This window comes from Pararge aegeria, chromosome 9, assembly GCF_905163445.1.
Source record: "Pararge aegeria chromosome 9, ilParAegt1.1, whole genome shotgun sequence".
NCBI classification, from domain to species: domain Eukaryota; kingdom Metazoa; phylum Arthropoda; class Insecta; order Lepidoptera; family Nymphalidae; genus Pararge; species Pararge aegeria.
Genome location: NC_053188.1, coordinates 2,431,856 through 2,452,929, shown reverse-complemented (window position 1 = coordinate 2,452,929; position 21,074 = coordinate 2,431,856). Strand labels below are relative to the sequence as shown.

The window sequence follows — 21,074 nt, the reverse complement described above, 5'->3', positions numbered from 1 at the left end:
GAATTCGTGGAAGGTCAAATGCCGAGCTAATAATGATTTTGGGAATTTTGTCTCAGAATCGGATTTGTGAAAAAGTATTTTTATCTTTACGCTATTTTTGTGGCGGTCTCCACATAACCAAACTAGATGGCGCCACAAAGATCCTGCATCGCGCAAACAAAGTGTTCACAAAAATTAATCGTATATACAACTTCCAAAAAGTTAGACCTAGGTCCCCGAGCACGATAACCCGCTCTAGAAAGATCTTCACACTTACATAACACATACACTACACTTTTAAAATAGTTTTTGATTTCATTTCATCATTCAAAAACAATAAAATATTATATATAGTAAACACGCACACAAAGAAAATCTCTTTTTATTTAAATTAATTTCAGTCATTTGTTTTCTTTCTATTTTTATTTATAGATTAGATTAGAATATTGTTTTGGTGAGGTAGATGGTGTCTTGCATCAACTAATGGCGTGTTTTGAATCACAGCTTCTGAGAAACACTGACCTATGAACTGAATATTAATATTATGAACATTGGCATTTTTAATTCTTGGCATATTATTAGCGAACCATTGATGAACATTTCGGCAATGAAACTTTATAGATTCGTTGAAAATTCTCTCAAATTGTTGTAGTTTAATATTTACATTTATTTAGGATTTATATTGTGTGTAACGATGGGGCTGACATATTAAAGTCCCTAGTAAATTAAAGTAAATTCCTATTATGTTCTTCTGCCATTCGCTGCCAATTTTAGTTCAGCGTTGATATTATAATGACGGTCCCATTAAAGCGTCATAAAAATTCGCGGAATGTCAATAAAATTCTTGATTGAGTAATTATTTTCAGCGAGACCTACATGCAATCTAAATATTTAAAATATTCTGATGATTTACGGTTTGGGGTTAAGAAAACACCGAGCCAACTGCCCAAACACCAACATCGCATCACGGCAAATTGGCTATCGTTCGATATACCTACCCAATATTAATTTTGCGCACGGGTTCATTTTATCATAACCCCGGCGACGATGGGTGTAAATCTTTTTTAGTTAAAACTTTTGGTCTATAAGCATTTTTTTGAATATCGCTTAGTAAGCTGATTGGAATAGAATTTTTAATTCGATACAAAATTAAACAAAAGTAGGTACTAAAACATACTTGTAAATTAGAGGCCTACAATTTTCTTTAAAGTCTGTGTTTTGATTAAATTTTATATGCGATGGCTTTATATACAATTCTATCGCATATCAATGGTTCTCAGTAACTACATTCCTTTTAGAACCAAAACAGTTATTCTAAGTTTGAGTTGCTGTTGTTCAATAAAATTTTACAACAACAGAGAGTTTGCCTTCCGAACCTTTGACAGACTTGAATTACAATAGTTTTTATAGCAAAGAAAGTTTATTTTACCAATAGTACCGTGTCAGCAGCCGACATATTGGCATGTCTGTAGATAGCTTAAAGCGAGTAAACAAGGACAACTTTTTAATAGGTCAAAAATGTTGTTTACCCGCTACAGTTACTGCATTTGTATGTTTGCTTACATAAAAACGGTTAAACGTAAACAAATATGGCACCATCTCAATAATATTATTTTATAAAACTATTTTAGATGTTTACTACAATTTGCAAAATATGTGTCAGTGTTATGCTGCGAGTAGCGTGGCAAATATCATCATATAAACCCATTATTGGCCCACTACAGAGCACGCGTCTCCTCCCACAATGAGAACGGGTTAAGGCCGTAGTCCACTACGCTGGCCCAGTGCGCATTGGTGGACTAAACTCACACTGTTACTCCCGTGGTCAACATTGCCAGGCGAGAGTTCGCATTGATTAGTGACGCTGACGGGTCACGTCATAATCCATTTTGACGACTTCCCTGGCGCAACGGTAAACGGCAAGCGCTGTAAATTTAAGGAGTTCCCGAGTTTGATTTTCGGCAGGGGCAATTTGGGAATTTATAATTTCTGAATTTTCTCTGGTCTGGTCTGGCTTTGGCCGAGGCTAGTTACCACCCTCCCGACAAGCGATTTAGTGTTCCGGTGCGATGTCGCGTAGAAGCCGATTAGGGATATGATTACCATACACCCTAACAGGTTAGCCCGCTACCAACTTAGACTGCATCATCACTTATCACCAGGTGAGATTGGAGTCAAGGGCCAACTTAGACTGGAATAAAAAAACCATTAATGACTCTCGGGGGAAACTGTGACGAGTTAACTAATAGTTCATTTACAATTCCTTAAATTTCAATCGAGTCAATAGTTATTTTTTCTTCCTAAGTTTTCTAGTTTCCACGCTATCAAAGTAGATGTTTGTTTTCAGCGTCAGTCAGTGGCGAGGCAAATATTTACGCGCGCATCTGACGTGACGTGGAATGACACAATCAGGACGGCGAGCTACTCCGCAACAATGTATTGTTGTTTATTAATAGCCTAGATGCGTCTGAAATGACACCTAAAATTAATATTGTTTGACATGGAAATAATAATAACCATCAATGTAAAAGGACCCTGTATTACGATTGTGTGTTAGTATCTGAGCGATTGTTAATGGCATTATGCAAATCCTTATTTAGAGATAAATATTTTTTTTAAGGTAGGCATTCACCTTTCTCATCGGAAAGAGGGTTATAGAGCATCGACTCACCACGCTACTAGCAAGTGGGGTTTAACTATTATCCTCACATGTTAGTGGTAATAATAGATACCGAGTCAAAGAGGATACCACCAATATTGGTTGTATCCTCTCAGTACCTAGTAGGTACCTAGAAGGTATTGGCGGCACGTCTTGTTTAAAGAAAACAGTTGCCTATCCTGACCGATCCACCAACTATGAATGACCAACCATCCGGGAGATATTATAGAGAAAAGGTGTGTGCGCAAACACAGGTGCACTCACTATTCCCTCACACACAATGACACGACCTGAAAGATATCAGGCGCAGCAAAGGCAGCTTTATTTGCTCACCGAGGCACGGGGATGAATCATCCATTTCCAAGCTTCAGGATGGTACTAAGAATTTCTTCATTCTAGCTAGCTCTTCAGTGAATCCGAACCCATAACCTCGTTATGTGCAGTCGAACATGCTCAACTCTAGACCTAGGGATCTAGGTTGTAACTAGCCACTGTTGAACCTTAATTTTTTATTCAATTATTTATTGTATATATAAATAATTTAATCTCTAAAATTACGTGGAATAGTGGTTATAAATTTGATTTTAAAAAATTTACACGCCTCATATTAGCTTCACCTGTAGGGTATGTTACTAACAGACCCTTTTGGACTTGATTTTAACCCTCTTCAAACAGTCTGATTTCTTTCAAACGTTGTAGATATATTGAGAACCGATGACAAGGCACTAAATTGATAAGATTATTCCATTTTTCAATTTGCAAAATAAGATTTTCTATATTGATACAAAATCATTATAAACGCGGCACGTGCGAACGATGGGATTGTAAAAGGAAGTATTGTTTGTCCTCAGTGTCCACAGGAACGAAATTCCTAAATTGCCCTTCCGGGGATCGAGTCCAAAGCGTTAATCTTAACAGTCAGATTAACGTCGAACCGAGCCGAGGTCAGAGTCCTCTCAGGTGGCACCATCGGGTGGACGTCTCCCACTCCCCCCGATGTCGTCGAGCCCTGGGGCTCTTCTCATGGCGATCTCGCGCTCTCACCCCTCAGGTGGTTATCGGAGGTTGTAAAAATGATGATCGCCGTCTCCGGTGCTCGCTAGTCAAAAAGTAGTGTGGGCAGTAAAGGTGAGGTACTCACTGGTCGGTGTCGTAGTGCCGCCGCGGCGCGGGCTGTGCGGGCGCGTTGCCGGGCAGCAGTAGTTGCGTGTCGGGCGAGCAGGCGCGCGCGAAGGCCGCCGCCGCCTCCACCGCCGCGTCCTCGTCACACAGCGACGTGTCGTCCTCCGCTGTGCACAACGACACCGTTTAATTACCGAACTCGTCAGGGAAGTAGCACCGCCAAGCTTCTGAGGGCATTTGCTGGCAGGATGGATTGTCAGTAGCTGTGCCATTGCTGCATGGTACATGTGCTTTCCAATCGGGCATGCCAGAAGGGATATAAACTATTTCCTTAGGCTAAGTTTACTAATATTTAACTTTGTATTTTACTAATCATTTATGATCCAAGTCGGTCGAAATAAATGACTTTTATTTAGTTATTTTATATTATAATACTAATAAATCGGCCGTCAAAAAACTAAGATAAGTTAGTACAAATTATAAAAAAGTAGGCAAATAAATCGCAGTTCAACATTTGTGCATTGCAAGTTCCACTACTGGACATAGGTCCTTTAAAAAGAGTGCCATATCCCACGGCCTTGTTCACTCAGACCCATGGTCGTTATCAACCAATTACCCGCCAACTATAGCAAAACCGTCACTTTGGTACGATCATAACAATTTCGTCAGCCATGACAACCATGGTGGGAATCTAGTAGTTTGTGATAACGTGATATCACATTTCATACGCAGAAATCAGCTTATCAAAAACAACGATCTATTTGACGGAGGCAAATAATCGCATCGCCGCGCGGTTTAAACGTCTGACTAAACAGCAAACAAAGGAAGGCGGAAAAACAAAAATCCTGCATTGCGGCGTTGATAACGATAATATCTCGAATGAAATACAACTATCACATCTGCTATCTCGTATACGCAGTTGGTGTTACTTATATACTAAGAGTGATGGGTAATTATTTGTTTCTTTGTTACTTAAATTCCCAATCTCCGATTCCTATGAAACTTGGCACACATTTAGCTTGCATACTGGAGATAAACATAGATGTATTCATCTGGCTGGTAAAAATTACTGCTAGGTATAAAAAGATGATGTATGGCTTGACCGCTAAACTTATATTGGTGGAATTTAGCAGAGATATCGCATCCTGGAGACGGCTATACGATAAATTTTAACCCAGAAAAATAAAGGTTTCAACACAAAGTAAAATAAACTCCCTGAGACCAAAAGATTTCGGCTCTACCACTTCACGAATTTTGATGATATAAATTTGGTCACATTAAGATACCTTGCATCCTTTAGATAGACAAAGGATTTCCGGAAAAGCATCCCGGGATTAACATTAAATAGCATTGTTTTTCATGCAGGCTTAATTACAGCTAAACTGATCGTAACAATATTTTGCACAGAGATAGCTTGCCATATACCAGTATATTATGTACAGAACCCCCCTTTGTAACTTATCAACTTAACTTTGGTATGATTTATATTTAGTTATCGAACTTGTGCGTTTTGTTCTCCACTGAGAATGACAGATATTTGCTAACTCGGATGTGCTATTATACTCACACAGAGTGTGCAGTTTTAGAGTAAATGTATAGAATGCGAGTTGTTTTTTGTTTCGCGAATGTTTTCGGATGATTTCAGTTCCCGACCGTCTTGATGAGACCCTTATAAAATGTACCAAAGCTCTTAATGTAGTTAGCTCATTTCGAATGGAAAGGTTCACCGTCAAAAATTAGTGTAATATGGTTAAGATTTTTCTGACATTGACGAAAAAATTTGGAAGTCAGTTTTAATTAAGTTTAATATGGTTTAAAATACTTACGATCATACTCAAAAGCTGGGTTAAGCATATCAACACCTATGTATATTTATTTATCAATAAGCATGTCAAAAAAGGTTGCTTTTTTCGCGATTAGGTAGTTTTCTAATAGTTCATTTTATTTTCGTTTCTCCAGTTATGTCACATGTAAAATAATTCCATCGAACGCAGAGCACCTAGTTTGAGTTTTTAGTTAACGAACCGGAGATACTTCAATCTTTCAATTTATGTAGTTGTCCTATCATGACGTTTGTGATGTGCAGTGCCAGAAAAGTCGGCAAGGCTTCGGCGGAGTGCGAAGAATATAGAAATAAAAGTAGGAGCAAGTTGTAACAAAAATAATAGATACTAAAGTCATATAGAGGCTCAGAGCCTCTAGTATATTTTTGATGTAATAACGTCTTATGAATCGATAAACGCCGGCACGCACGGAAAAGCATGATTCATTGTCACGTTCCGCCTGCACGGAACGTGCAAGCGAGAGCGCGGAACAAGCGATAGAGAGGCACGATCGACCTAAGCGTTCGACTTGTGACGCATTTATCTCTCTTCTACTCGGAAGCACGTTATCACGTAAAATTAAAGTACGTAACTTTACAGACAACCGATTTTTAGTTGTCAAACGTGCCGTCAGTTTGTCACTTTACTATGAACTGGTCAAATTGCAACATTTGATTTTCCATTTCCGTTAACGTCAATGAACCGTTAGTTTACTTGAAAACTTGCGGGCACTCTGTTCTTAAATTGGTTCATAACGTATTTAACACTTTGATCACACCAGCACATAACAGCATAACAATGTTCACGTATTTTCGTTAAAAACGTTAAAATAAAATAAAAATATAGTCAACCATTGTTACATCACACAACAAACAGGTGAAAATAATTTGACTACGACGAAATAAACTACATTTAAAGCTTTATTAGTTTATTACGAGGCGGGCGAATCACGTCTCAGATAAGTAACGACAAAAAAGTTAATATGTAAGTAAGATAAGAAATTAGGCTAGTGCATTTTTGCCAGTATTATTACAGTGACGTTATACAAACGTTTACTTATAGTTATCTGTACCGAAAACGTGTATTGTGTGACGAAAGATCTTCATTAGTGAGTTACATCTTTAACCCATTACGGTCCACTACAGAGCACGGGTCTCCTCCCACATTGGGAAGGGTTTAGGCCGTAGTCCACCTCTAACCCAGTGCGAATTGGTGAACTCCACACGCCTTTGATAACAATATGGGGAAGAACTCAGGCATGTTTCCTCACGATGTTTTCCTTCACCGTTGAAGCAAGTGATATTTTAATCGCTCAAAACGTGCATAACAAGGTAAGAGGAGGTGGGATTCGAACTCGGCACTCAGAATGTAAAACCGAAGCTATGACCGGTTCTGACATATTACTCATTGGTAGACAAATACAATAAACAACTCAGTGCATTAAGAATTACTATTATTAAGAACATAAAGATAGTATATCGTGTTAGCGTTATGGAAACGCGTTATTTCAGGTCGGGGACCCATATACAAGATTGAGAGGTTAACATAAAAAAAGACATTTAAAAAAAAAAAAAGAAAAAAAACAGCAAATAATTAAAATTAGAATCCAACTATTTTATATTATTTAATGTTTGGAATCTGGTGCACTTTTTGCCAACGTTTAAAAAATACACTGTCAGGGGATGCCTGAGCGGCGATTCTAAGTAGCTTATAATTAAAGTTATGGTGCCGGAACAATGTTTTTTATAGAAATAGTTGAGCAGATGATCCTAAAGGTAAGTATGAACAAAGAAACACGTCGCGGGGCATTCTAGGAAAAGACCTACCATGTGCCAGTGGCGAGCAGAGGGTTTCTGACCAGGGTATGCATAAAGCAGGTACATGGCATAAAACGGAAAAATTCCCCTTCAATACGGGTTATATAAAATAATTTGGGTATGCAGTGCTTTTGTGCATGTATGAAGTGCACGCCACTGCCATGTGCCACCTCATGCTCATCTACCTGAGGTGTAGGTTTTAAGCATCTTGTGGCTGTAATTACACTGGCAACCACGCCCTACAGCCCGGCTACAGCTTGTGTTATGGGTACTAAGATGACTGATGACTAATATACATAAATACTTACAATATACAGATAAACACCCAGACACTGAAAAACATTAATGTTAATCACACAAACATTTTCCAGTTGTGGGAATTGGACTCAGAAAGAAGGGTTGCTGCCCACTACGCCAATCGACCCTCGAATATGCCAGCCGATAGACCCTGGACGAGCTGTTTACTTTTTATTTTTTATATTAATAGCAGGAAAACGAGCAAGTGGGTCACCTGATGTTAAGTGAACACCGCCACCCATATACATCTGCAGCACCAGAGGAAGTTTTAAGGAATTTGTTTACCCGCCCCTTGAATAACCTCGCTAAAGGGAACGCATCAGATGATGAAGATGTCAGAGATAAGAAGGATAAGAAGGTGGGATCAATTCAAACAACTCTTCAGGACTCTTAGACCAGGGCGCGTTTGGGACCCACGTAGCTTTAGGTTTAAGTTGGCGTACGAAGTTATCACCATCCCCTTACAATTATTTAAACATATTTGTATGAACGCTTCATAAGTGCCTGTGATAGACCTACATGAATAAAGAAATTTAGAATTTGAATTTGAACACTCTCCATTATGGAGTCGATAGAACACACAAAGGGAGCTAACATATCTTTGGTGCATTTGAGACTACTATTAACACATAACAAAGGCTTATTTCGAATCACAATAACTCCTTACCCGTAGGGCGCGGTTTCATCTCAATATGCACAGCCGGTACAACATCCATTTTAACACACACTCTATACGAATTCATACAATAGCACTGTACCCTTTTTTTTAACGAAATAGTGTGAACCGAATCAATCGATAGCTGCGAATGCGTCAACAGGTGAACGATAAACCGATCACTGGTATAATATCTGATAAGACGTGCCTAGTGGGAATACGGCGACTTTCAAATGGATCCGGTTTTGTTTAATAGGCGATAAGTTAATTGTTTACTAAACGTGATTTAATATAAATGAGCAATACCTAGAACTTTATTTGACAATAAAAAGCAACTTTGTCATACAACAAAAAAAGCTTTAAATAAATGTACTCTACGACATTTTAAGGCCGGTGTCCAGTAGAATGTAATGCCTGTTAAATAGTAGCAAGTAAAGTATGTAGTCATGTTAGCGATTTTGTAAACTGCTTCTATCTTTGTTTTTTTTTTTATTTAGCTTCTGTATTTTGTTTTTGTGTGCAAATAGAGAGTATATACAATAAAAAGAGTATAAAAAAATAAATAAATATTTTTTTATGCATTTTTCTTACTTAACTAGGCCTAGTTTATAAGCATTTTTAAAAAGTCAAGTCAGTCGGTTTGTAATGACTCTACCACCGGGAGCAATCTATTCTCTTCTATCGAGAAGAGAATAGATTGCTCTTTTTAAACCTCATTTTACAGTCTTTAGAATCTTTAGAATGTTCTATCTTGTGAAAGATGAGAGCGGAGCCTGCTTCCAAGCAGCTTTGTCGTTAAGAAACACATCAATCGTATAGTTACCACTATTTATTTGCGTTTTGTCACATTGTTTCAATTTATGCACTGGTAGGTCCAAAGTTACCTTGGGAATCTTATAAAAGCATAAAAAATATTATACTCAATCCCACAAATGACTTCTGCATCTTCGCAAACGATATGCGAAATCTGTCTTGACTTTCTAACGGCGTAGGCAGCCGAAATTAGTTTAGCCGTTACTGTATCTATATGGGTACTAAAGCTTACAATCCAAGGTAATGCCCAAAAAAACTGTGGAATGCAAAATTTTTTGTGATTCTACATTTGTTATTATATTTTTATCAAATTTCTTTAAATTTGGTAAAATAAATGTCACAGACATTTTTTTTTTTGCATTTAAAAGTAAATTAACGACAGTAAACCCAGTGCGTCACATGCGAAATAGCACGGCTTTCATCGTTAGAGTTATGCCTACCCCAATCAGTCTTAAAAATTGGAGATGTATCTACAGCAAACAGTACAATGTCAGATCTCAAATTTTTAAGAGCTATTTATTGCTTAGAGTTACCGTAGATAGAATAGATTAATTGAGCTATCGGTGTATATATACAACGTGTAACAGAATTACGAAATAATATTCAATGATGCATAAGTATATTTCATAAGCAATAAAACTGTAAAAAATTTAAATCATAAGAAGCATATATATATTTCCATACAAACTAATTCGAAACATTCTATGTATTAACTTATGACAACCCTATTGAATATAAAAAACCGACACGCGTATACTTACGCTACGTGAGGCGTACGTACTCAATAAAGTGACCGGAGTCACCTGATTTTAATTTTGCATGTGATTTTAAGGCTGTATTTGATTTCTTTCAGTAAATACTATTATGGCAGTGGTTTACTCAAAAACTATTAGGTTTTCGGATTCACAGATAAGTCTCAGAGAAAGTACATAATGTAACTCTAAAGCCTGTGAAGTTTTATTTCGGTTTTCATTTACACGTTGTATATATTATCATGACTTAATTCTCTCCAGGTTTCGACAATTAAAGGGTAAAAAAAATTGATGGTTTGTTGTTAAGAAGCGTCCTATCAATTCAATCGATTGTTGTCGTTTTAACAAAAAATAATTGTTTGCTTTTAAATACTTAATGCAAAAATTAATGTTTTAATTTTTTATGACTGCTGTATTAAATATTAATTACTTTGAATATTGTCTAGAGTCATCGCGAATGTTGCGGGTAAGACATGCAGTACTCTTGCAAAGGACAGGTGCAAATGGAAAAATATGGAGGAGGCTTTTACCGCCGCTGGCGGTCCTTACATAAATGTTCTAATTTAGATAGTATAAGTACAATAAGGGCAATGTATTACTTAGTTATGAAAACATTAAAATAGAAAATAAGAATTTAGGATTAAGGAAAATTGTATTTAACTCTATTATATTTAGCCAGTTAGGTACTTAATTGTAAGGAATGTAAATAAAGCTTTATTAATATTATTATTATTATTATTGTCTAGAGTCACTGTAGATCGTATAGCTCAGGGCTCCATGCTCGACGGTTTATGCCATGGCTATTCAACTTTCCTTGAATCAATAGTTTTAAAAACACCAATACACAGACGTATGTTATCGAAAAATCCAACACTGGGCATAACAAATAAGTGAGATAAGGTGATATTATCGCTCACCCAATTAAATAGGGCGCGTTTATAGATAACAAACGGTCTGATTTTATTTATGTACCTATCCGTTTATTTATAGTTTTTTATAGGAAGTACAAATGGCGCATCGGCAAATGTTGAACAATTATTTTTCCGCTATTGTAATTTTTAGGGTTCCGTGCCAAAGGCAGTGTCACAGCCTAGTGGTTAGGACTTCGGCCTCAGTATCGGGTGTCCAAGTTCGAATCCACTAAATTTTCTAAGGTATGTGCGTTTTGTGCAGTTAAAATATCACTTGCTTCAATATTGAAGGAAAACGTCTTGATGTTAACCTGCATGTCTGAGAGTTTTCTATAATGTTCACAAAGGAGTATGGACTCCACCAATGCACAAGGCCAGCGTGGTGGGCTCTAAACCCTTTTCACGTGTGGCCCTGCAGTGGTAATGGGTTGATATGATAATGATGATGATGTGTCCAAAGGGGAAAAGGGACCATATTACTGAGATTATGTTGTCCGTCCGTCTGTCTGTCTGTCCCTCTGTGACCATGCTACGCTATATCTCATGAACCGTGATAGACAGTTAAAATTTTTACAGATGATGTATCTCTGTTGCCGCTTTAACAACTAAAACTAAATAACATAATAAATATTTAAGGGGGTTTCTATGCAAAGGACATTATTTTTTTGCCGTTGTTTTATATAAAGGTACGGAATCTCTCGTGCTCTAGTCTGACTCGCACTTTGCAGGTTCTTTGAAGGATTTGTCATCGATATATAACTTGTTATCAATATGTGTAGACATAAATGATGAAAAACGTTCTCAGAAGTTGGAATAATTAGTCAGCAGCAAAACCAACCACTGCGCAATTTATTTTTCTACTAGCGGAACGACCACAGAATTAAGATGATACAGAAGCCTCATTTAGCCATTATTGAATGCATTGTGTCCAAAAACAGTGAAAATGTCCCGCGCACGTCTCATTTCACACTCGCGGAATGTTGCTTGCTTACAAACTTATCCGATTTTATGGTCAGCTTTCATAATGTCATCGTAAAAAAAAATGCTGCGCGACTTGACTCGCCCATCTTCTTGACTAGCATGGGCAGGAAACATTTTGTCTCATTTACTCATTTACCATCATTTATGGTGAATGTTTAGATTGATTGATGATATGTGACTGATTTGATGGCCTGTTCGAAAAACACGAGGTGTCGAATAGTTACACGGTGTCAACGCGTTCCCTCGATTTAATTCGATAACTGTGTATTTCCGTGTTTATTCCGTTCAAAAATTATACTGTTAGTTAGAGAAAAAGCTAATTAACACAATTATCATAAAAGTGATTAAAGTGCCAAAACGTTTTTGTGGTTTTAAGTAAAAATAACTCAATAATTTGTAGGTGAATCAGTTTGTCCCGGACCTACGACAACTCGCGGTACACTCGCATCTATTGCATCGCATGTTGCATCACTCGCTTGCGTGGTTAGGTACTTCTTAACCTGAACGCAGTTCCTATCGCTTCAAAGTTTATTATCGCTTGTGCGCAACGAAGAAAGCAGTATGCCACTTATTTGTGTTGCTTGCAGTTCTACCCTTGAGTCAAAGGAATTGATAAAATGCTCGCTTTGCGCTTCTACATTTCATTATTTATGCATAAGTATGACCAAGGAAAATTATAATAAACTATCAGCTTCATATAAAGCGACATGGAAATGTCCAGCATGTAAAGCCGTGAGTAAGAAGGGCCCTAAAAACTCTGACAGCACGCCCGTTAAAGGCGTTGAGCTTGTTGGTGTATCTGATAGCACGTCCTCAAAATATTCTCAGGACTTCCAATCGTTTAAAACTGACATCCTGAACAGTCTATCTAAGTCCCAGGAGGAGCAGAAACGTGCTTTGCTTAATCTAATTGATGAAAAATTTAACATCATGCAGGAGTCTCTTGACTTTTTTTCATCAAAATATGACGAGATAAAACACGAATTAGATGAAGCCAAGAATGACATGCATCTCCTGAAAAAAGTAAACGAGGATCTACGTACCGATGTGAGGAATCTTCATAGTAGGTTGTACCTTTTCGAAAGGGAGTCAAGAGCTTGTAATTTAGAGATACATTGCGTACCGGAACATAGGAATGAAAACTTGGTAAATATGGTCGAACAGATTGGCAAAATAACGGGGAACCCCATTAAAGAAGGTCAGATTTCGAAATGTACCCGGATAGCGAAACTCAATAAAGACTCCCCTCGTCCTAGAACTGTTTTGGTGAAGTTTTTCAGCCCCATTACAAGAGACCAGTTTTACGCTAGTATAATTAAATTCAATAAAAATAAATCCAAGGAGGATAAACTTAATACTTCGCACCTAGGGCTCGCAGGCGAAAAGTGTGGCGTTTTTATCATGGAACATCTAAGCCCCGAGGCGAAGGCTCTTCATGCTCAGGCTAGAAAGTTTAAAAAGGAAAATCAGTGGCAATTTGTCTGGTCTCGGAACGGAAATATTTTCATGAGGAAAAATATATCGAGTGATGTTGTTTATATAAAAAATGCAGACATTTTTCATACTTTAGTATAATTTAGTATAGTTTGGTAATTTTTCGTGAAACTTTTTATTGCTTGTTTACATAATGATATATCTTTCAAAATGTCGTCGTTACGAATCTATTATCAAAATGTACGAGGTATAAAGACAAAGTATTCTGATGTTTATTTCTCAATTTTAAACTCGGATTACGATGTAATAGCTTTTACTGAGACCTGGTTAAATTCCAATATATACGATAATGAAATTATCGATGAAAGGTATCAACTATTCCGTCGGGATCGTGAAACCACTGAGTCAAACTTAAAACAAGAAGGAGGGGGTGTTATGATTGCTGTGAAACATAAATGTTATAGAACGTTTGAGTGGGAAGGTACTTCTGAATGTCTATGGATTAATATAGTATATAAGTCTGGATCTGTATCGCAAATCTTATCACTATGTACTGTGTATCTGCCGTCCCCAATTAGATTTGATGTACTAGAAAGATTTACTGATCAAGCATCTGCTGCAGTGCTGGAACAAGAGCGCACTTTAATTCTTGGTGACTTTAATATATCTGCGATAAATTGGCAACCATTCCAAGGCAATCTATTGCCTGAAAACTACAACTCTCATATAGGTACATGTCTTATAGATTTTATGTCTGAAAACAATTTGTTGCAATTTAACGGTGTTCGTAACTCATTTAATAAAATCTTAGATCTGGTTCTCAGCAGTGTAGGTAACATTCAAATTACTAATGGTTCGATTTGTTTATGTAAGGTGGATAAATACCATCCTCCTTTAGAAATTTCCTTAGACTTGGTAATCGAAGAATTAGTCACCTCTAATAAGTACAAAATACAAGATTTCTTTTCAGCTGATTATAATTTGGTAAATCGAGACCTTGAAAAAATATCTTGGACCCAAGTTTTCTCTGACAGTTTGAACGTAAATGACATGGTGTCCTGTTTTTATTCTGTAATTAAGGATATTGTTAAAACACGTATACCATTGAAACCTATTAAAAATAAAAAATATCCTTATTGGTATACTAGAAACCTCATCAAACGAGTCGAGGAAAAGGATAAATATAGAATTCGATTTAGAAAATTTGGTAATCCGCTTGATGAAATCGAGTTCAAGTTGCTGAGATCTAGGTGTGAGATACTTATAAGTTCTTGTTATAAAAAATATATTGATAGGGTGGAAGCTAGTTTAAAGTCCAATACAAAGTATTTTTGGAGTTATCTGAAGCAGCGACGCAATAATAAGTGTGATTTCCCTGCATCTATGGTTTATAATAATCATACTTTTACTGATGGCGTCAGTATATGTAACCAATTTGTTAATCATTTCTCCAGTGTTTACAACACGTCTGCTTCAGGTAACTCTAATGTTTCGGCCTTTTCTAATAAGATATCTGATAATATACAGAATTCTGTTAGTGTCTTGGATAACTTAATTTTCTCAGTAGAAGATGTCAAAAAATGCTCTTAAATATTGATATAAATAAAGGGGCCGGAGCTGATCAAGTTCCTCCTATTTTTATCAAAAACTGTGCTAAGATTCTTGCGATTCCCCTTACTATCATATTTAACAGATCGCTATTTGAGGGGATTTTCCCTAAGATATGGAAAGTCGGTCTTATAGTAGTGTTTAGTTTTTAAGAGTTGTTGTTGTAACCTGTTAAGGGACAACCCTTAAATAAATAAATAAATAAATAAACACTACTTAAGTTGAGTGGTTTTTGACACTTCAATATTAGTCGTGTACGCGGTTTCCGTAAGTTTCTTAGTCTGTGTCCACGACTTTTTCAACGGATGTTTTTAGATTTTTGTGAGTAAATAGTTCCTATTTTGTGCCGACGAATTTTTCAACGTAGGATTTTAGATTTATTGTGAGTAAATAGTTCGGGGTGCGCGGGCTCGCCGTCCGCGCCGCCCGGCTGAGTCCGCGGCGCGCGGGGAGTGCGGCGAGGCGGACAAGTATGGCGGGGGCTCACCGTGGGCGGCGCTGTGCTCGTGCGGGTTGCGGATGATGCGGATGCGGCGCTCGGGGTGCGCGGGCTCGCCGTCGGCGCCGCCGGGCTCGCGCAGGCGCCAGCGCGCGGCGTCGGCCTCGCGCGCGCCGCGCGGGAAGTACAGCGGCGCCAGCGCGCGCAGCGGGCCCAGCTCAGCGCCGCGCGCGCACAGCGCCACCAGCCGCGGCCGCGCGTGCTGCTCCAGGAAGCGCCGCACCGTGCCTGCGGGGGACTGCGTCAGGCCGCGGCTCTACTCCGATCGACGGATAAGCAAGGCCGCCATCTTGGAATCCCAAAGTAATATCATATCCACCCAAGAAACGAAACGCATATCGTTAAATTGTCGATTTGGTAAAGCGGCCATCTTGGATTTCAAAAAGAACATCACACTCATTCACAATTCGCAAATTCTAGATTTTCTGCTGACGAACATACAGACATACTCCCCGAAACTTATTTGACGGACCAACGTTTTCGATAAGAAATACATTTATTAAAATTACTCAATCATAGAACAAAACAAATTCCGTGGGAACCCACATTAGCCTGTATCGTGGGTGCCTATTCAAGTTGTGTTTACTTTTGGCTGAATTACTTTTAAGCTTTTTTCTCAATATATTTAGCTTATATATATTTACTGCGGTATCGTGCACTGGGGATCAAAAACATGCTGCAAACTATATTTAACTTTTTGTATGGGCTACAAAAAGTTAAGATTGCGGCATATTTGTATTTTCTGATACAAGCAACTTGAATACTTTCAAGGCAACAGCACTTTAATTTCATTTTCTAAGTGCATAATGTGCATATTAATAATAATATTTAGCATCATTGCTTATTGCTGTCGTGTTAGTATTTTTCACGTGATAACATTCTATGAATCCATGAACGCAAGCTGCACGCACGAATAAGCATTTCTCATGTCACGTTCTGCCTGAACCGAGCGTGCAAGCAAAAGCGCGGTACGAGCAATACAGAGGCACGATCGGACTAAGCGTTAAGTTTGTGGCGCATCGACCTTCTTCTAAGAATACCTCTGTGAACTAACTTACAGACAAACTTTTTTTTTAATAACAAAATATTATTAAATAATAAGTTCGACCAATGAGTAAACGAACCCATTACAAACTTATTTAAAAAAGTTAAAAAGGTAATAGTGCAAGGACAAAGGTCCTATTGACTTACGTAAGGCTACGTGCGCGGCGACGTCTGGAGGGAAGTTTTTCCGCGGTGCGCTTACTAAACACAGCGCTAGACTCTTTGCGCCTGCTTCACGTGCCGCGTGGAGCACGTTCCTGGAAACAGACATTCAGTTGGTAAGGTTTTTATGTTCATACAATAATTGTTGGTAATTTGGTTTCTGCAAAGGAGGCGTCCTTTTCAAATCAAATCAAATACACTTTATTGTTCACGATACAAATCACAAAGCAATAAAAACACACAATTAAAAGAAAGAAAGTACAGGTACTTTAGGCAGACTGTACCTGCCAATAGGCTCCGAAAGAACTGCGCCGATATAATACTCTTATTTGAAAATAAATTGAAGTTCCTTAAGAAACTTGCAATAATATAACCCAAGATTTTTTTGCCTATAAAATTCAGTACTTGACGTGCGCTGACAAAACTATTGCTGTTGCATTAAAAGTTTGTACTACATTATTAGAGTACTTATTATTACCTACAAAAAAGTCAACGGGAGAATGTATCTAACTATCATAGTCAAGTCGCTATAGCAGCTTTTGTGTTCTAAGATTTTATTAAATTGCCGTTGGAAACAAAAGTGGGTTATTTTAGTGTCACAGTATTTATTGTTATTTAACTAAATAGTTTTATCATCAAGGGTATTAATATAGCAGTAAAAATATTTTAATTCATTCTAATTGGACATAAAATAAAGAAGTTATCGTGAGTTAAAAAAAAATAAGAACTACACCTAAACAAATGAATAGCTATTGATTTGAAGATATAAGTTCTTTTTATAAACAACACCCGATTTTAAAAATAAGAACTTAAAAATATCTGTAAAACTACACCTAAATTATCATCATATCAACCCAATTCCTTCCCACTACAGGGTACAGGTCTTCTCCGAAAATGAGAAGGGGTTAAGGACGTAGTAATAGACTCCACACACCTTTGAGAACATAATGTAGAACTCTCAGGCATGCAGGTTTCCTCACGATGTGTTCCTTCACCTTTGAAGCAAGTGATATTTTAATAACTTAAAACGCACATAACTTAGAAAAGTTAGAGGCTCTTGTTGGGATTCGCACTCGACCCCCCGAAAGTAAAGTCACCACTTTTGACACCTAAAAATATAATATAATAGCTGACCCCAGCGCCATCTTTGAGACTGATTTGTGAATCTAAACCATCCAGGGTGCCACCTAAATACATACCGAAATATTCAATCAAATCGGTCCAGCCGTCTAGGAGGAGTTCAGTGACATACACACGCACACAAGAAATATATATATAAAGATGTATTAGGTACTTTATTATATGTTTTGTTTTTGCCACACCCACACTTGTTTTTCTCGCACGCCGCAAGGTTGGCTGGTAGAAAATGCGTTAGCATAAAGTCCGCCTTTTGTCAACCATTTTTTTGGTGTGCAGTAAACAGTTTAAATAAATAAATAAATTGAATGCCAGCATCTACATCTTAATAAAAACGGTTCCTACGGGATGTTTCAAAAACAAAAACAAACGCGGACGAAGTCGCGGGCAACAGCTAGTCATTGATAAATCACTGAGACACGATAGTAATAGCAGAATTTAGGCCCAGGCCAGTACGTACTTGTAGCAGTTGTGTAGCGAGCTCTCGGCGGCGGTGTGGTACTTGGCCACGTATTTGGGGCAGACGGTGTGGATGATGTGCCGGCAGCGCAAGTCGAAGCCGCTCGTCACCACCACCTCGCCCGTCCGGCACTCTGGAAGAAACACGTCCATACATTTACACGAGAACGGCTATATGAGAAGATTCATTTTATACTAATATACAACGTGTAACGGAATTACGAAATAACATTGAAGGGTGCATAAGTATATTTCATAATGAATCACCGTATACAATTTGAATTCAAACGAAGCATATTTATTTTTCCATACAAACTAATTCAAAACATTCTAAATGTTTACTTATGACAACCCTATTGAAGATAAACGACCGACACGCGCATAGTGCCTACGCTACGCGACGCGTTCCTAGTGACAGGTGCCGCTTGACTTTACTTTTGCATGTGATGCTGTACCTATCTGAAAAAATATGGCAATGGTTTACTCAGAAACTATTAGCGTTTCTGTTTCATAGATTAGTCTCAGAGGCAATATATAATGTATTTCTGAAGCCTCTTAAAGTGTTATTTCAGTTTACATTTCTACGTTGTAGACAGCTGAAGAGTTTGTTTGTTTACTTGAACGCGATGATCTAAGGGACTACTGGTCCGATTTGAAAAATTATTTCAGAGTTGGATAGTCCATTTATCGCGAAAGGCTCTAGGCTATATATTATCACGCTGAGATAAATATAAGCCAGCACCAATGAAGAATGTTTTTAAAATCAGATATATTTTTCCTTTTGTGAGCTTCCCCGTTGTGCGCTGCATAAACGGTTAAAGTTGTTCCCCTTTAAAGGTTCTATAAAAAAAGTCCGCGTCAGAATATGTCTATCTTTTAAGGTTGACTTATACGCGGACGAAGTCGCGAGGGACCGCTAGTAGATAGATAAAAGCATTTATCAAACCGTCGCGTCGCGTCGTTATATTAAATATCCCATGACCTACCTCAAGAATTGACGTGACTACAGTAAGAAAGAATCGCTAAAATATTGTATTAATCTAAATATAATTCATGTGTTATGAAAACAGTATTTTAACGATGATAAGAAACGATGTTAGGAGGAAAAATTCATTGGCTCTTAACTAGGTTTGCGATAACTATTATACCTAATGATAATTTCATTGTACCTAGTCCTCTGGTGATGATCTCCTCTTTGAGGTCTGGTCCCGCACATTGCAGGATCCTCTCACTGATGACGTTACATTCCAGCAGAGTCTCGTCGGTCGAGTTTGTGATGGCGTCCACTTCTAGCGTCGATATGTCGCCTTGCCTGTAAAGTTAAAACTTTGATTTAAAAAAACTTAGGTAGATTTAAAATACTAAGATTCAAAAACAAAAACAAACGCGGCCATAAATAATGGTATATTTATTTAACCATTTCTTTTGTATCTGTTTTCATCTTCATTACAAAGTTTTGAATTAGTTACAAGCAATAATAATCAATGTAAACTCGCGAACTTGTGTTTTTCAGATACGCATGCCGTTTTGCGAGTAATTAATTGGGTGTAAACAATAACTTTATGTTTTTCAATGTTTTGTAGTTCCTAAGCCAGTTTCAGTGTATAATTTTTTGGCGAACCTAAAAAAACCAAGAATAAAAGTCTATTACCATACCGCCAGGCACTCGTTGATCTGGTCGTCGTAGGGGAAAAAGAGTTAGGCGTTTTAAAAGTGAAGTCTGTTTACCTACAGCTACTTCGAAACTAGTAAATCTGGTAAGAATACATCTGTGGCCAAAAAGCAAAATCATGGCACAGCACTAGGTGATCTGGTCGTCGCAGATTAAGACAGGAGCTTCTTATCACGACGCTATTTATATACATACCTGAGCTACTGTTACACGAGGTTTATGTTTCTGTCAAGAATTAAATTGGGTTCTACAAGAAGAAACCTTTTCTCGGCATTAAAGCTTACAGTATCGCCAAGCACTCGTTGATCTGGTCGTCGTATGAGAAGAAACTGGGTATTTTTGTCATCTTGTAATTTATATTTACCTAAGCTACTTTTTACACGAGGTTTTGTTTCTGCCAAGAATTAGACTGGGCTCTCACAAGAAGGAACTTTCTCTCGTCATTAAAGCTTACCATATTGCCTGGCACTTGTTGATTTGGTCGTGGCAGGGGAAGATGGGGTAGGCAGCTCTTCCTTTTGTCAGGAAGAAACTGGAACCAAGAAAAAGTCTCTTACCATATTGCCAAGCGCTCGTTGATCTGGTCGTCGTAGGGGAAGACGGGGTAGGCGTGCAGGGGCGGCGCCCTGTCCGCGTAGTCGGTGAGGGGCGCAGGCTCGCTCTCCGACCAGCGCGCCAGCGGCTCCCCGCCGGCGTTAGCCGGCGCTCGCATCACGCTACCCTCTGGAAAAACATTTACTTTCTTAGTCTTGGCCGGCTTCGGTTTTACTATGCAACGTTCATTTCCGGAATTGATTAATAGAAAGGGGATGGTCCTTCGACACGACAACGCTAGAGACCCATCCACCTATTTAGCATTAAAAAAAATCCTGTAAGGCTCATTCATCCGTCATACAACCCTGACATTTCCACGTGTTCCGGTCTTTTCGGTATTCTTAAATCTTTCAAGTGCTGTTCAATTGTTTATGTTAGTTATCAAAAAAGTCATAATTTTCTGCCTTCTCTATTTTTTTACTTCACGTCACTTTTCAGAGAAATGCGTATAAAAAAATCCAGACCACCTATCGTGGCTCTGTAAACGGCATTGGCTTTCTTAATAAACACAAAACTGTGATTTAGGTACAGAATCTGAAGTCTGCAATCAATTAGGTGTATAAAAGCGAAAAGAATACGTCAACAATCACGACACAAACTTTCATCTTAATGAAACACCTCAACCACTAGTCAGAAGTTGTTATTTATGATTTAAT

General features: G+C 38.0%; 1 protein-coding gene across 2 annotated transcripts in view; it reads right to left on the bottom strand.

Moving 5' to 3' along the window:
• The window catches only part of LOC120626185 (protein GDAP2 homolog), a 135,002-nt gene that overhangs the window by 45,250 nt on the left and 68,678 nt on the right, over positions 1-21,074 (bottom strand). For both annotated transcript variants that reach the window (XM_039893558.1, XM_039893557.1), the window contains exons 2-7: positions 20,382-20,547; positions 19,322-19,464; positions 18,154-18,286; positions 16,542-16,651; positions 15,339-15,578; positions 3,780-3,927 (exon numbers count right to left, since the gene is read on the bottom strand). In XM_039893558.1, coding sequence (XP_039749492.1) covers positions 3,780-3,927; positions 15,339-15,578; positions 16,542-16,651; positions 18,154-18,286; positions 19,322-19,464; positions 20,382-20,536 — 929 coding nt within the window. In that variant the 5' untranslated portion in view covers positions 20,537-20,547. The remainder of the gene's footprint in view (positions 1-3,779; positions 3,928-15,338; positions 15,579-16,541; positions 16,652-18,153; positions 18,287-19,321; positions 19,465-20,381; positions 20,548-21,074) is intronic.